A 16,961-nucleotide genomic window follows, 5' to 3' on the forward strand; every position below is an offset into this window, starting at 1 on the left:
CTTCTTCTAGAAGATGTAGATCTTGCATTAACTTCTTAAGCCATAACAGTTCACATACTCCTTGCGCCATTGCTCTGTATTCTGCTTCAGCACTTGACCTAGCCACTACACTTTGTTTCTTGCTTCTCCAAGTGACCAAATTTCTACCCATGAAGGCACAATAACCAGAAGTGGATCTTCTGTCATTAGGAGAGCCCGCCCAATCAACATCAGAATATGCTTCAATTCGTAAATGACCATTATTCACAAATGGTATTCCTTTACCTGGACTAGACTTGAGATACCTTAAAATTCGAAAGACAGCATCAAGATGTATAGTTCGGGGACTATGCATAAATTGGCTGACTATACTTACCGCATAAGCAATGTTAGGCCGTGTATGAGAAAGGTAAATCAATCTCCCAACCAATCGTTGATATCGATCAATGTCAACTAATTCTCCGACATTTTCTTTCAGCCTATGATTAGCTTCAATGGGAGTGTCAACAGGTTTACAGCCTAGCATTCCTGTTTCCTTTAGCAAATCAAGGACATATTTTCTTTGGGAGATGAATATACCCTTTTCTGATCGAGTAGCTTCTATTCCAAGAAAATATCGTAATTTACCCAGATCTTTGATCTCAAACTCCGTGGCCAAATACTTCTTCAGCCTGCTCATTTCTTCTTGATTATCACCTGTTATCACTATATCATCAACATATACAATGAAAATAGTAATCCTCCCTTGGAGATATTTGATGAACATAGTATGATCTGCATGGCTTTGTTTGTAACCAAAAGCAATGATTGCTTTACTGAACCTATCAAACCAAGCTCGAGGGGACTGTTTCAGACCATATAAGGCTTTCTTTAATCTGCATACCTTCCCTTCAGTTTTTTGATTGGAAAAACTTGGAGGAATTTCCATATAGACTTCTTCTTCCAAGTTACCATGTAGGAAGGCATTTTTAACATCGAACTGCTGAAGATACCATCCAAGATTTGCAGCACAAGATAAGAGCACTCTTACTAAATTCATCTTGGCAACAGGTGCAAATGTTTCTTGGTAGTCAATGCCATAGGTTTGGGTGAAACCTTTTGCCACCAGTCGTGCCTTTAACCTTTCAATGGAGCTATCTGCCCTATGCTTCACTGTGAATACCCATTTACATCCTACTGGTTTTTTTCTGAATGGCATGTCGACAACCTCCCATGTTCCATTCTTTAATTAGGCTTTCATTTCTTCTACCATAGCATCTTTCCATTTAGGATCATTAACAGCTTCCTCACATCCTTGTGGTATAGAGATAGAATGCAAAGAAGACAAGAAGGCTCTATAGGAAGGAGACAAATCTTTATACGAAACAAAGTTAGAGATGGAATGTTGAGTACAAGATCTAACTCCTTTCCTGACAGCTATTGGAAGATCAAGGTCATTATCACATGAATTAAGAGGTGGAAGTTCATTAGACAAGTTAGAAGGAGGAGATAGATTACCTAAATCCACAGGAGTTGAGCCCGGGTTGGGTGATTGGCTATGAAGAGTAGTATCCTCCTTTTTTTTGCGTGAGTACCTTAATAGATCAAGTTTGTCCAATCTTTTCCTTGCCTGTTCAAGTATTTTTTCAGCATCAGTTTGAACATGATCTCCATCATAAGTATTATCATCACTTCCGTGCTCCCCCTGACCATTATACATAGGCAACTCAAGTATAGGTTGACCAAGAGAAATCACATCTTCTATATGGTGGATAAAAGGCTTCCGACTCCCGGAAGGCGACATCCATACTCATATACACCTTTCTAGACGAAGGGTGATAACATTTATATCCCTTTTGAGTAGGTGAATAGCCAATAAAAACACATTTTAAGGCTCTCGGATCTAGTTTTCCCCCATAGTTCTTATGCACAAGACAAACACATCCAAAAACCTTTGGAGAAATAATGTGAGAGTTGTTGCCCTGGATAAGTTCTATAGGACACCTAAAATTCAAGGTTCTTAATGGCATACGATTGATTAAATAAGCAGCTATAAGAATCGCATCACCTCAATAAGCCTTAGGAACATGCATGGTGAACATAAGAGCCCTAGCAACTTCTAAGAGATGCCTGTTCTTTCGTTCAGATACTCCATTTTGAGCAGCAGTATTAACACAACTAGTTTGGTGAATAATCCCATGAGTGTCTAAATAGCTATGGAAGGTTTTCTCCATATACTCTGTACCATTATCAGTTCGGAAAATTTTCACCTCAGCACTAAATTGTGTACTTCATTCTATGGAAAGACTGAAAGCAAGAAAAAACTTCATTTTTGGCACGCATCAAATACACCCATGTCATCCTACTGTGGCAATCAATAAATGTCACAAACCATTTATACCTAGATAAAGAAACTACTGGACTGGAGCCCCACACATCTGAATGAATCATCTCAAAAGGCACCAAACTTTTATTATTAGTTGAAGGATATGAAGTTCTAGTATGCTTAGCAAATTCACATGCATCACAAACTAAGGTCTTTAAATCACATTGCTTAAATAAATAGATGACGACACCTTTCTAAAACAGAAAATGAAGGGTGTCCTAGACGCCTATGCCATTGAATAATTTGATGAGGAGCTGATTCAGATTCACCTAGTAAAGCCTTAGAAATTGGTCCTTCATGTAACTGGTACAAGCCATTGTGTACTCTACCATAGCCAATCGTTTTCCCGGTGCTCAATTCCTGTATGACACAATGAGAAGGGAAAAATTCAATCTTACAGTTTAAATCTCTTGTAAGAGCACTAACAGATAACAAATTATGTGAGAAACCAGGAATATGCAAGGCAAGTGGTAGTTTAATAGATGAAGTACAACTTATAGAACCTTTCCCGATGATGGGAGACAAGGACCCATCCGCAATACGGACTCTTTCATGACCTGAATAAGAATTGTAAGTGAAGAATTTTTTACGAGAACTGGTCATATGATCTGATGCTCCAGAATCTAAAATCCATGATTCACTAGGAGTATCACAGGTATTAGTATGCTCAGCATATAAGGCTAGATGTGGTATACCTGAATGTGCAACGTAAGATTCCCGATGATGGGAGACAAGGACCCATCCGCAATACGGACTCTTTCATGACCTGAATAAGAATTGTAAGTGAAGAATTTTTTACGAGAACTGGTCATATGATCTGATGCTCCAGAATCTAAAATCCATGATTCACTAGGAGTATCACAGGTATTAGTATGCTCAGCATATAAGGCTAGATGTGGTATACCTGAATGTGCAACGTAAGATGAAGGAGTGGAAGTAGTGGCTGCAGTGGAAGAGGATTCAAACTTAGCTATAAGAAGTTTAAGAGTTTTCAATTCTTCATTGGAAAGTCCACCAGAAGGGTTGATTTCTCTTGGCAATTCAATGTCAAGAGTTTCGGAGACATGAGCTTGAGGTTGTGCACTACCGGATTTTTTTCCCACTCGACCACGTGGTGGGCGACCATGAAGTTTCCAGCATGTTTCTCTAGTATGCCTTAGTTTACCACAATAGTCGCACCTTCTACTGTCTTGTTCTACTTCCTTCAGAGAGTCAATTCTAGTTGAATCAGGTTTCATAGATGATGATTCAGCCATCATAACTGATCTTTCAGTTGAAATAGTTGGCAGCATAGCATTTCGTCGGCTCTCTTCTTGTTGCACATGGCTATATGCTTGTCGCAAGGAGGGAAAAGGGTCACGTCCAAGTACTTGAACTCTAATATGATCATACACATCATTTAATCCTGCCAGGAAGTCATACACACGTTCCTTTTCCATTATTTTATGGAACTTTGTTGCATCAGCTGTACAAGATGCTTGTAAATCCTGATAATAGTCACCTTGTTTGGTTTCATGAATTTTTTTCCGCAATTCATATACCTGGGCATCATTACCTGACTGGGAATAAGTTTGGGCAGCTGCATCCCAAATTTTCTGAGCTGTATCAAGGAGTAAATGGCCTCGAGCAATCTGTGGTTGCATTGAATTGAGCAACCATGACATGATGAGAGAGTTTTCTGAGTCCCATTTGCTGCATACAGGATTTGTTCCATCAGGTCTTCTTTTGTCATTATTGATGTAACTTTGCAATCCCCTAGCCTGAATAAATAGCAAGCATGATCGCGACCAAGCAAGATAATTCATTCCATCTAGTTTGACTGGACTGATTTGGAGAGAAGGGTTGTCATTCATAGTGGTTATCATGTTTCTACCACCATGCTCGGTGAGGGATTAGAAGATCCTTCCTTCTTTCCGTCAGGACATGTCTAAAAAACTGCTGGAATAAAAATTTGATTTGGTTGAAATATGCAGAGAGGCTAATACTAGGGTTAGCAATATGAGAGAGTCACCCTAAAGGGATCAAGCTCTGATACCATGAAGTTTTTAGGACAAGAAGAAATATAATTGCTTCTGTTGTTTATTCCTACACCCATTAATCTCTATTTATAGGGTTTCACACATCTCTAAAAAGAAAGAATCTCTACTGCCTAATTTACAGTAATATGCATGATTGGCTCCTACAATCAAGAGTCAATACTAATTAACTCCTAAAATTAAGCCCTAAAAACATGGGAACAACTGTCAACAACTTCTCTTTTCCCTTTTCTTTTCCCTCTTCTTTTTCTTTCTTTTTCTCTTTCCATTGTTCTTTTTTGGTGGCGAAAGGAACCTCTCTCATTTAGTTAATCGCTTACAAGCTCGGGTGTGTGTGCACACTTTCCGAGACTGCGCACTAACACGTATTGGAACTGAAATATATTTTCTTGTTGTGAAAGCAACAAAAGATTTAATTAGATAGAAGATAGGCCAGGAGTGAGAAACTTTCCTTAACTTTTCACTGACACTGTACAGTAAAAAGTTTGTAACAGGACTAGTGAACTCTGGCTTATTAACTTACAGATAAGTGGAAATCTGAATTGATGTATTGGTTAGTTAGATATACTTACTGCTGGATAAATCAAGGGCTTCTAGTCTTCCAGCCATTAGATTTTCTATGGAAAACTGGGATATTGTGTCTTGTTATGTAATGCAGATGAGAGTATTATGTGTCTAGCTTTTAGAGAATAAGGGAAAATCTCTCGTTAATTCTCAAAGAGGATGGATACATTTCTTTTTCAGCTTACCTTATTATTCATGGAGAAAGCCCTAAAACTTAGAGAACTAATCATAGCCTGAGAGTTAATCACATTCCTTGAATTATTCTAGTTCTATGTGTATATTATTAGGTGATAAAAAGTGATATAATTATCCTGAAGTAGCACGGCTGACTTACCTGTGAATAATCCTAGGTGCTGCTGTGGTTCCTATAGCCCTATATTCCTCCTGCAAAAATTTGATCTGATGGACATATTATTCTCAAGTTTAACTTAACTTTTCATGCTGTATACACTTTCCTACAATTTTAAAGTTTTAGAGAAGATACTGTAACAAGACCTTTCTATTCCTACAGATTGAGTTCAAAAATCTCATGCAAGAAGCAATTTGTTAATTGTTGGTTGCATTAAATTTGAGAATCTAGTTTATCAACCTAGAAATCACAACAAAATCAGCAACTGCCATGTTTTTCTCCTCCATAATGCTAGTGAAAAAGGAAAAATTAGCTGTCAAACTGCTTCTCTTTACCATATGTCATTTCTATCGGGCTACAATAACTTATTATTCTAGCAATTACAGCACTTATGGTGTGGAAACATAAGATGATTTGATTATTCCCTATTGATAGCTCGTTAACGTTGCGTTGCTGATATTCATGTGGCCTTATTTTGATTAGTATTCTTTTGGTATTAGAAAATAAATAAGTATGGAGCTATAAATAATTGTAAACCACGACTAAATTTATGAAAGCATTGGCTTATACATTTCTGTTGCTCTCAACTTTAGAAAAATTTCCCTCTCATCTTTGTGTTTCAGCTTGGGGGAATGTTTTCTTCTTCCTTTTTCCCTTAATGTTTTCTTTAAAGATCTCACAATCTCACAACACAATTATAGCTAATTTTTTTATCATACCTGTCTTTCAACTTTTGCCTTTCCTTACCTTGTAGTAGTAATCTGTCCAGGTAGGCTACCTCTCTGCTTCCATAAGATCAGTAGCAGATGCCCGGGTGGGTGATACTATTACTCACTACAATAGAAGGGCACAGAGCTCGTTACCTGGGTACAAGGAAGCCACTCCAATGGTGTTCTGCGGCTTGTTTCCAGTTGATGCAGACCAGTATTGAGATCTCTCTTCATCTGATTAATATTTTCCAAGTATGTTTGGCTGTTTTGTCCATAGTGATGTCATTGGAATTACTTATTTTAATCTTATCTGGTTGATAGGTTTCCTGAGGTACGTGATGCGTTGGAAAAACTACAGCTCAATGATGCTGCACTAAAGGTACATACATATAGTTTGAGGTTGCATACAGTGCAGTCTTAGATTGGCCAAAAAAAATAAAACAATTTAGGGCCCCCTTTCAGAAGCAATTGTTGGTCAATGTCCTTTTTGAATTGCAGCAGCCAAAATATTGAAAATATTAGATCTGGAGGGAGATTGCCTCACTTGTTTGATGCATAACTAATACAGTGAACTCAGGTTTCTTATCTAGTATTCCTCTTTTTTGTTTCCTCATGTAAGATTTTTGAGGGAGCTGTTGCTAAGAGCCCGTTTGGGACTACTTTGTCAGACCTGCTTTTCTCATTTTTTTCTTTGAGTTTTAAAAACTGCTTCTTGAAAGAAGCAGGTAAAGTAAAATACAATATCCAAAAGCAGTTTTGACAAGAGAAATTTATAAAACAATAAGAATTATCAATGTATTAAATCAAATTTGTTTTTTATGACTTGCTGGTTCAGCACCTACCAACAATCCCAAGCAGGCTCTAAGATTGAATAGTTTCCAGAATGCATATTGAAACTAACCAAATTCTAGGTTGTTGCTTTGATTAAAGGTCATGGTTGTAACTCCGTCAGTAATGCATGTACAGTTAGATTGTGGTCATGATTTAGTTAAAGTCATAGGATGCGTTTTAAGTCTTCATCTCTCTATTTAGAACAAAACAAGGAAACTATAATATACCAGGGGAACCTAGTTTTTCTCTGCACCTTTTTCTTTTTTCTCTTCTTTTCTTCCTTCTTTTATTAGTGCTTGCTGCTTCTACTTATCAGAGTCGTAAGCAGTTTTTGGATTTATTTCTGTACAATTTTTGACATTATCCAAAAAGAATTCTGTAATTGGTTTTGGAATCACTGAATGGAAGAATTGTATGTCCTTATTTGTGTGTTAACTTTGCAGTTCGAGCCTGAAACATCAAGTGCCATGGGTTTTGGCTTTAGGTGTGGGTTCCTAGGTCTTCTCCACATGGAAATTGTTCAGGTTTGATATTTTCAACATCCTTGCAAAACCTGTGAATGTTTTGAAAACCACAATTGCATCTGAATTCTGTGCTCCTGCAGGAAAGGCTTGAGAGGGAATACAATCTGAGCTTAATAACTACTGCTCCAAGTGTGGTATACAGGGTGAACTGTGTAGACGGTGATACTGTAATTCCACCTTATTCCCAATTCTATGTATTACTTGATTAATCCAAAAATCATAGATAGATTTGATGCTCAATATGAGTATGAGTTGGCTATAATTGGTACGAGTCAACATGTGTTGACCAAGAAATAAGTTTTCTGTGTTATACCTATCATATTCTTTTCTAAAACTCATTTATGCAGCATCAATATGAATGAGTAATAGTAAGAGTTCTACTTGAATTTCTAGTAACAAAAATATAGTAAAAATCACTATGATTAGTAGTGTGATATTATAATTATAATAATAGATCTAGGGATATAATAATAACCATTAGTAAATATCATTAAATAGCCCATCCTATCTCATATTTGTGCTTGTTTAGTACTAGGGAGAGCAATCTGTGGAATTTATGGTTTTAGTTTTTCGTAGTTTATACTTTTATGGTTTCTTTAAGCACCACAAATGAGAAGAAACAATATGGCATTACTTTGAAAATCAGGCACAAAACTTGGTAAGGAAGAAGCATTTGTTGGGTTGAACTTCACATAAGGAAAAGATTTAATCAAATGCTCTCCTAAAAACTATAATTGGCTTTACCTTGTGCTTTGACTTTTTGCTCCAATTTAACCCAGTTTCTATCCATTATCGAGTCAATATCTTCAGAAATATAGATAAGATAAATTAATCTTATGTTGGTTAGTGTTACAACATGTATATAGGATAGGTTGTATACCCTAAATAGGAGTCCTCCTTGTATAATATTCCTAACATGTTTAGGAGTCTTCCGACTTGTGATATATATGTGTTATTAGTGCGAATAAAGTATTCGATTTTATTTGCTCAGATCTGTGATTACATAGTATCAAAGTAGGGAATTAATCCTAGAAATCAAAATTGGGGATTTGAGAAAATACTCTTGGTTTAGCAATAGGGTGTGCTAGTTTCGTGTCATCCCTTTAGAGATTTAGTTTTTAGTCATCGCCTGCATCAGGAGGAGCAACGCCCCTCGATCATCTGATCTGGAAAGCCCGTGTGATAATCAAGTAGCTCTTCATATTACTTCGAACCCTGTATTTCATGAACGAACTAAGCATGTTGAAGTTGATTGTCATTTTGTTCGTGAGAAGATATAATAAGGATTGATTTCCATAGGATACGTGAAGACTGGAGAACAATTGGGAGATGCTCCAACTTGAGGGGGAGCATTACATCATGTATATAGGATAGGTTGTATACCCTAAATCGGAGTCTCCTTGTATAGTGTTCCTACCATGTTTAAGAGTCTTCCCGCTTGTGTATATATATTTGTTATTAGTGAAAATAAAGTATTCGATTTTATTTGCTCAGATCTGTGATTACAGTTAGTAATTGATGAGGCATGTCTTCCTGTAGATTGACTCAACATATAAATGGTGTCAACAACATTCTGTATAATATTCAATCTGTCCATGTATAATGATGTTTTGTCAACAGTTATGATAAACATGTTCTTATTTGTACCTTCCCCTTCATACTAATTGATGATTTAACTCTATATCTTTTTCGCATTACTTTTATTTCTTTGACCTTGTGTGGTTACAATTATTGGTCTGCTTGATTACATATTATGGTTCTAATCATCCAGTTCTCCATGTTATTTCTCATGGTGAAACCCTTGCTTACTACATGATTTCTTGAAGGTTGAGTGCTCAAATCCATCTTTGCTTCCTGAACCTGGAAAACGAAGATCAATTGAGGAGCCGCTTGTTAAGGTGTTTCTATTATTTTATTTGAATAAGATATTATCTAGCATGTATATATGCCTACGGGAATGTAATAACATCATACATAATGTTTGTATTTTCATTTTTTTCCTTTATATAATTTTGGATTGGTGTCAATAGATTGAAATGCTTACACCAAAAGATTATATTGGTCCACTTATGGAGCTGGCTCAAGATAGGAGAGGAGAGTTTAAAGAAATGAGATTTATAACAAATAGTAGAGCATCAATTACGTATGAATTACCGCTAGCTGAGGTAACATTTGACCTTCTTGTTGTAGGCCTCTTCTTGTCAAACAATACAAAATGCCGGTCAATGATTGGCTTTTTTTTTTTTTCCCTTTCTTTTTAATGATGTTATAATTTATTCTTCTCACTTAGTTTTCTGCATTTAATTATGCAGATGGTAGGTGATTTCTTTGATCAGCTGAAGTCCAGGAGTAAGGGATATGCCAGCATGGAGTACACTTTTATTGGGTAATGCACATTTTTTTGCTTACAGAGATTAGAAGGAACAAATTTATGTTCTGCTTGCATGGGAGTTTTTGCATGTTCTAGTAGGTTATGAATAACTTAGAACAGATAAAACAAATAGGAGAATATACAATGCTTCATGATGATCCATGTCAAACTGCCAACTACTTCAATTGCATAGAGAAGACAGAAGCTTTGTTGCATCTTTCTAAATGAGATGCAATAGAAAGAATGAATATTAGTAAGAGTTCTACTTGAATCATGGACCTATATTATTTCATGCAAAGGTTCTAATTGAATCATGGACCTTTTGGAAGAATATCACTTGTTAGAAAGTGGGGAAGCAATGGAAAGAATTCATTACAAAGGTCACAAAAATTCTTGTTGGAGTTTCGGGAGTTAAGATTGCATTGAAAACCTTTACTGGAAGATTTTGAAATTATAGATTCAGGTAAGCTAGGTTTAGATTTTAAATTACAGTATAGGGCTGCATGGAACGAGCTACTGAAAATCTGGGGCAGCAAGATAGTGGTTCAAATTATTATATCTGTGCACACACATATGCTTTTTCACTTTGTTTCTTTACACATGTTCAGGAAGTCATGTAATTGGACTTTGTAGTATTGCATATACTATAGGGAAAACAAAGTTTGTATTAGAGCAATAAAACCTTTATATTTTTAAGCACAAGTAAATAAGAAGAGCAGAAAAGTAAATGCTTTAAGTTTTCTTTTTCTTAATTTTCATTCTTGATTAAAACAATTCTCGAGTAATATATATATATATATATATATATATATGTATACGTATATATATTTATGACATGGGTAACTTGACAATTAAAGGAATCAATGCGTGATTTTTGTTTCTAAGAAACAAGTTAATACAAAATATTGAATTTTGTATTGGTAAATATCTAGGTATATTATTTTGGTTTCTAAAATTAGTATCTAGTTTCTTTATTATCATTATCATAAAACATATAATGTTGAGGGGTTAAAGTATTATATAACATAAATAGTTATTTACAGTTTATTCTATTTTATTTTTTTTTTAAGTTCAACTCAAACTTAATTGTATATGTCCATATGTATAGGAGGATACACTTATGTATGTGTAAAAATTTATGGTTATATACAATTTATAAACCATTTTTTTTTTTGTTTTTATTCAACGGCTCATTTTATTTTAGGTATGTTTAAAACCTATTGTTTTGTGATCTTTATATTATGTTTTTCATAGTCTCCAATTTAATAAAGTGTGCCCAACAAAACTGCTTCTCATAAGAGGTTTATCTTTCTCCATATCGCTTCAACACCTGAGTAACAAAGTAATGTGGGCGGGATGCGTTTGTACATGGATAAATTGTTTATGTCCATAAGTTCCTACAATTTGCTGGAGTGTCTTAGGAAATTTTGTTACTAAAATTTTGGAGTTTTCTATTTGTTGTTATTCTTATTTAAATTTGGGTCATAGAGATCCATATTCATTTTGATGCTTCTTAAGTATCTAACAGAATTTGGGTTGCAAGATAGTGTTTTTATCTCTGAAATATGAAAAGTAATGGGGTGGGATGAGTTTCTTCATTGATTAATTGTTCGTCTATAAGTTCCTACAATTTGTTAGAGTGTCTTAGGAAATTTTTCTCTAAAATTATAGAGTTTTCTGTTTGTTATTCTTATTTAGATTTGGAGCCATAGAGATTCATATTTATTTTGATGCTTCTTGAGTATCTACTAAAATTTGGGGTGAAAGATAGCGTTCTTTTATCTCTGAAATAGTGAAAGCGAGGTATTATTTTGCTTTACTATCTGTTTTGAGTTTCCATCTTAGCCTTTAGATAGTGTTAGAAGTTGTATCTGTTCCATATTACCTAGTTAGTGGATTGCTATGTTATATATATGTGGATTGGGTACCCTCTTCCTTTGCGCTAGCTTTTAGGAATGAGTTCTATCCAAGCCCGTCCGTCATAGTATCAGAGCCAGCCTTTTGTCAGCAATGATGGGTTTGGACTCGGTTCATTTGTATGTCACGCTAAACGATAATGGGTTTGGACTCGGCTCGTTTGTATGTCACGCTAAGCGTGAGGGAGGGTGTTAGAAGTTGTATTTATCTCACATCACTTAGTTAGTGGGCTGCTTTGTTATATATATGTGGATTAGGCACTCTCTTCCTCTGAGCTAGTTTATGGGAATCCGTTCTACCCAAGCCTGTTTGTCAAATAGATATCTTTTCTCCATATTTAGTTCAAGTAGTTGAATTATGAACTATCAATGAGATCTTTGTTTTCTTTATATATAAGATTTTCGCATTTTCACATACTTAGACGAATATAAAATAAAAAATAAAGAAGAGAATGTTAATAATGTTCAAAGAAATGATCACATTTTTTTATGGAAATAAAATCTAAGTGGAATATTTTATCTAACCAATAGCTTATTTATTTAGTAATAAGGAACTCTTTTTAAAAAATATAGATTAAATTAGTTATTTGATAAAAATTGATAAATGGACTTAGTTAGAACTCATTGCTAAAAGCTAGCATAGCGATATGGCACGAATACAACTTCTAACACCTTTACGCAAAGTATGACATGCAAATGGCTGGGTCTAAACCTATCATTGCAGGCAAAAATCTGGTTTTGATACCGTGATAAATGAACTTGGGTAGAACTCATTTCCAAAAGCTAGCTCGAAGGAAGATGTTACCTAATCCATATATATAACAAGCTAGTAACTTAGCGTTGTGGGACAAATACAATTCCTCGCCCTTAGCATGATATACAAATGGGTTGAGTTCTGACCCATCATTGTAGACAAAAATCTGGGTCTGATACCATAACAGGTGGACTTGAGTAGAACTTATTTCCAAAAACTAGTTCAAAGAAGATTGATCCCCATTATAAAAACAAATCAATGATTTATAACTTGTGAATAACTTATTAGTTTTACAAATACAAGTGGATCTCTATCTGTACATACACACACATACGAATTACTAAATGGGTTTAACTTAAAGTAGGTCTAAAGTGAAGTAATATAGTTTAGTTCAGTTTATTTCTGTAGGTAGATAATTGATTGCAATTTCGGAAAAAGTTGTGACTTTTATGTACTAATATGCCACTTATAACTGAGAAATTTCCAGTTTCTGTACAAGTATTATATTCTCTAACTTCATGAATGGTTATTCATCTGTCAAGAATGAAGATAATCATAATGTAACTAAAATGAGTAATTTGGATAGGAGAGTTCATGCATGCCATAATTAGATTTGTTTGGGCTCTTTCTTGCCAAGTCTTTTCACGTAAGCCTAAACATAATTGTAGAGTTTGATATATTTGCATTTTAGCATTTTGGAATGTTTCTTGTTAGGTGTAGGGGAAGAAGAGAATAAGAGGTAGTAGAAGTGAGAGAGTGGTGGGACCCAAATAAGATAAAGAAGAAAAACATAAAATAAAAAAGGCAAATTAAGTGTTTTTGCCCTGTGTAGGATCTAACTAAAACCTATTTAACAATTTTTTGTTAGAAGGAGAGCTTAAATACTCTGTATCTAAAAGTATGGGGTCATATTTGAGCTAAAAAATTTTAAGTTCTAATGTGACAAAACAGGTAAACGGTAGGGTCAAATTTGGACCTTTTCCTTTTTCTTTATGGTCTTGTAATTCCTCCATTTTGGTCCAAATTAGATCTTACACGCTTCTAACCATTTGAAAGGGATAAAACTTGAAAGAAATGATGAGAATGGATTTTTGAAGGGTAGTTTGAGTTGTAAAGGGACACAATAGTGTTTAGCTTTTATATTTCAGTTCTGTTTTCATTTTATTTTTATTTTTTCTCTTTATCTCATGCTATTAACTGATAAAAGGGAGTTCTTTTTTTTCTTTCTAACATTTTATGCACGAATATGTTCTCCACATGACCTGGTGTAACTTAAAGAATAGTTTCTCTATGGCCACGTAGAAGTGAAGTGCTATTATTTTTGCCACTGTCATTTTCATGGCTATTGTTAATGTGGGATTCTGGAAAATGAATTCATACCTTAAACATTGTAAATTTTACATTATGTTTATCTTGCTTTCATGACATCAACTTCTCAAGCTTTCCAATGGTGTCTCCATATTGCAATGAGGGCACTATACATACATTTTCATTTTGATGGGCAGATATAAGGAAAGTGATTTAATAAAGCTTGAAATTCAGATAAATGGCGATCCGGTGGAACCATTGGCTACTATTGTGCACAAGGATAAGGTAAACTGAGTCATTTAAATTAACTGTGTACAAATTAGAAGAGCAGCAAATGCATAATGTGGCTATATGAATCTATTTTATCAGAAGCTCAGTAAACTGAAGAAACTTTCTCAAAAGACATGTAAAAGTAGAATTTTTTATTTGTATTTTCTTAACTAGTTTGCACTTTGTAGAACCTTTACAGGCAAATTTTCAGCTCTCATTTTGGTTTGCATATATTCACATAAAGGATATGTTGCATGATATAAATTCTTGGAATTGTTAAGAGTATTTGATATTAAATGATTTCCACAGGCATATCCTGTGGGGAGGGCTTTGACTCAAAAATTGAAAGAGCTTATACCACGACAAATGTTTAAAGTGCCCATCCAAGTAAGTTTTAGTTCTTTTAGCTGCTAATGTTACTGTGCTGCTAGTTACTTTAAGATCCCTGTTTGATCTGCCGAAACTTTTCCTCTCCTATGAAGAAATTCTGCTTGAAATCTTGTTATCAAATTCCATTAGGACAGTTGATTAAACTAAAGACCGTCAACTGGTCAAAGCCTCGTATTCTTAACATGTTGGCTTTTTAATTGCTCAGCTCTGTCAATTTTGACTTGATTGCGTAACCAGTAGAACTTTTGCCTTCAGATTATGTTATGGCAGTCAACTTGGTGGGATCTGCAAGATTGTAACTTTATGCTTCTATTCATTTATAAATTATGGACAAATTGAATTGTTAGGTCATATGTTTCCACCCCAGTTGTGTCCTAAAAATGGTGTATTTGCTTTTTGTCACTGACACATGAAAGCTGCTGTTTACTTCTTGAAGTAGAAAATTGTACTGTATCCATTTTAGTTCTTGTAGCATTTATGCCGTTTTTATTTGTTTCTGTGATGATAATTTCTCTATCCTGTTAATAATGCAGTAATTTGCAATCTTTTACGTCGATGTGAGATGTATGCATGATTTGAATTATGATTCAATAGCTTCTTTGACTTTCGCTTCATAATATTCTAAGCATCCACAATATTGTGGTTTAGAGATATCGAAGTCTGTACTAACAATATCTCTAATCTGTTACAGGCATGCATAGGTTCAAAAGTTATTGCCAGTGAAGCCTTACCAGCAATTAGGAAGGATGTCTTGGCTAAATGCTATGGTAAGATATCTATAACTCAATGGTAACATTCTGTAAGTTCAGTAATTCTCTCAAGGAGAATATTGTAGCTGTTTGATGATTATTTACTTGTTTCCATGTTCTGTATTTGTATTTCATTTTCATGGGAGGCTCATCCTCTCTTGCTCTCTCTCCCCTTGTTTTATTTTTTTGGGTTCTTCTTCCAGGTTATTTATTTATTTATTTCTTTGAATTTGTTATTTTTATTGAAGCTAGGATAAGGCATAAGCTAAACTATCCGTCTTAATAGTTTATACATGAACATTATTTTTCCTATTTCGTAGGAGGGGACATTTCAAGGAAGAAGAAATTGCTCAAGAAACAGGTATGCTAGTTTCTAAGATATCAAATATAGGATCTCTTGGTGAAATATGAAGAGATCATTGACCCCTTCTTGTTCAGAACTGCGGTGGACAAAAAGTGCAATTTAAAAATTTCTTGTTTTCTTTCAAGTGTTGAAAAAAAAAAGCAGGTGAATTGATGTTTTTTTCAAAAGTATATTTGATGAAAGCATTTAAAAAAAAAATCAATCTATTAAAATAAACCTGCTTTATAACAGCCAACAAAAATTCAAACAGGCCTATGCAGCAAAGTTTGCAAATACCGGTCAGCATTGCAAATTTTGTTAAGAGGTCCATGTTTAATTTATTTAAGATGTGACATATGTTTCTTAGTTCACTGCCTGTTGCCTGTTATACTCGACCTGGAAACTTGACAGTCTGTGGAAATAGGGGCCAAATTGATTATATGAAGAAAGAAAGGAAACCAATGAATCAGTTATAAATCAAGCTGGGTATCACCTGTGCCTGTCAGCATCTCATCTCTTTAGTTATCATTGTAGCATGGCAGCAGCACTGAAGACGGGACCAATATGCATATAAATGGTTATATAATTGGAACAGATATTCCCTTGTTTTCATGCCATTTTCTCTCAGTTGCTACTGATTGTCAATTTTATTATATCCTTCTTGAATCAAATTTTTAATGACATATATCGAGTAGATTTAAGATACTTGTTACATGAATTGCGGATTTGCATGAACTTATTTTCATGTTTTCATGTCTTTCCTTTATCAGGCTGAAGGGAAGAAAAGAATGAAGGCAATAGGTAAGGTAGATGTACCTCAAGAAGCTTTCATGGCCGTGTTGAAACTTGAAAAGAAGGTACTATGATAATTATAACTCCCCGGCTTGCTTGTAATATGCTTCCAGTTAATGCAATTTGATATTTGGACGGAAAAGAAAGTGTGCCATTTTTATGTCTTATCTCTTCTGTTTATCCTTTGTGCTAGCCATGGTCCTACAAATATAAGATGTCAGTAAACTGCTCAAGAATTAAAAAAAAAAAAAATCCTTATACCTTTTTTTCTTTTGAGATAAAATCTTTAAACCCTCTTGAAGCTGCTGCTAAAGATTTGTACGCTATTGCTAACGATACTCTATTTCAATCTCTAACAGGTTCTGTTTTTCTCCTCTATTTAAAACACTAGTTTTTCTCCAACGATATTGTCCACGTAATAAAAAATTAAATAATTACTAAATTTAAAATAAAAATAAACATTTTGTGTAATAAATTAATATAATATTTAATTATCAAATTTTTATTTAAATTTCAGACTACTTTTTATAAAAATAGACTAAATTTAACTGTGTAGTTTAATTTTTTTATCATAAAAGATTTTGTATTTTTTTTTTTGTGATACTTTAGTACTTTGAGAGCTTAAAAGTTGGTATTTTGCTTTCAGATTTATTAATATTGTTAAAAAAATTAGTTCATTTATTTGGTATCAATTACTTGTGATTCCATCA

General features: G+C 34.4%; 1 protein-coding gene and 1 long non-coding RNA gene across 2 annotated transcripts in view; one reads left to right on the plus strand and one right to left on the minus strand.

The window, feature by feature from the left end:
* The window catches only part of LOC8287618 (translation factor GUF1 homolog, chloroplastic), a 28,778-nt gene extending 12,360 nt beyond the window's left edge, over positions 1 to 16,418 (plus strand). The window contains exons 11-22 of the mRNA XM_015715580.3: positions 6,063 to 6,217; positions 6,325 to 6,382; positions 7,278 to 7,358; positions 7,439 to 7,525; positions 9,185 to 9,256; positions 9,389 to 9,523; positions 9,671 to 9,744; positions 13,905 to 13,992; positions 14,287 to 14,364; positions 15,059 to 15,134; positions 15,437 to 15,477; positions 16,230 to 16,418. Coding sequence (XP_015571066.1) covers positions 6,063 to 6,217; positions 6,325 to 6,382; positions 7,278 to 7,358; positions 7,439 to 7,525; positions 9,185 to 9,256; positions 9,389 to 9,523; positions 9,671 to 9,744; positions 13,905 to 13,992; positions 14,287 to 14,364; positions 15,059 to 15,134; positions 15,437 to 15,477; positions 16,230 to 16,325 — 1,041 coding nt within the window. The 3' untranslated portion in view covers positions 16,326 to 16,418. The remainder of the gene's footprint in view (positions 1 to 6,062; positions 6,218 to 6,324; positions 6,383 to 7,277; positions 7,359 to 7,438; positions 7,526 to 9,184; positions 9,257 to 9,388; positions 9,524 to 9,670; positions 9,745 to 13,904; positions 13,993 to 14,286; positions 14,365 to 15,058; positions 15,135 to 15,436; positions 15,478 to 16,229) is intronic.
* Positions 2,552 to 3,267, minus strand: LOC125370596. Its single transcript, XR_007216618.1, has 3 exons — positions 3,249 to 3,267; positions 3,040 to 3,110; positions 2,552 to 2,704 (listed from the first exon to the last, which is right to left on the minus strand). It is a non-coding gene; the product is annotated as an uncharacterized LOC125370596 (long non-coding RNA).
* Positions 16,419 to 16,961: the final 543 nt, after the last annotated feature.

This window comes from Ricinus communis, chromosome 7 (assembly GCF_019578655.1).
Source record: "Ricinus communis isolate WT05 ecotype wild-type chromosome 7, ASM1957865v1, whole genome shotgun sequence".
NCBI classification, from domain to species: domain Eukaryota; kingdom Viridiplantae; phylum Streptophyta; class Magnoliopsida; order Malpighiales; family Euphorbiaceae; genus Ricinus; species Ricinus communis.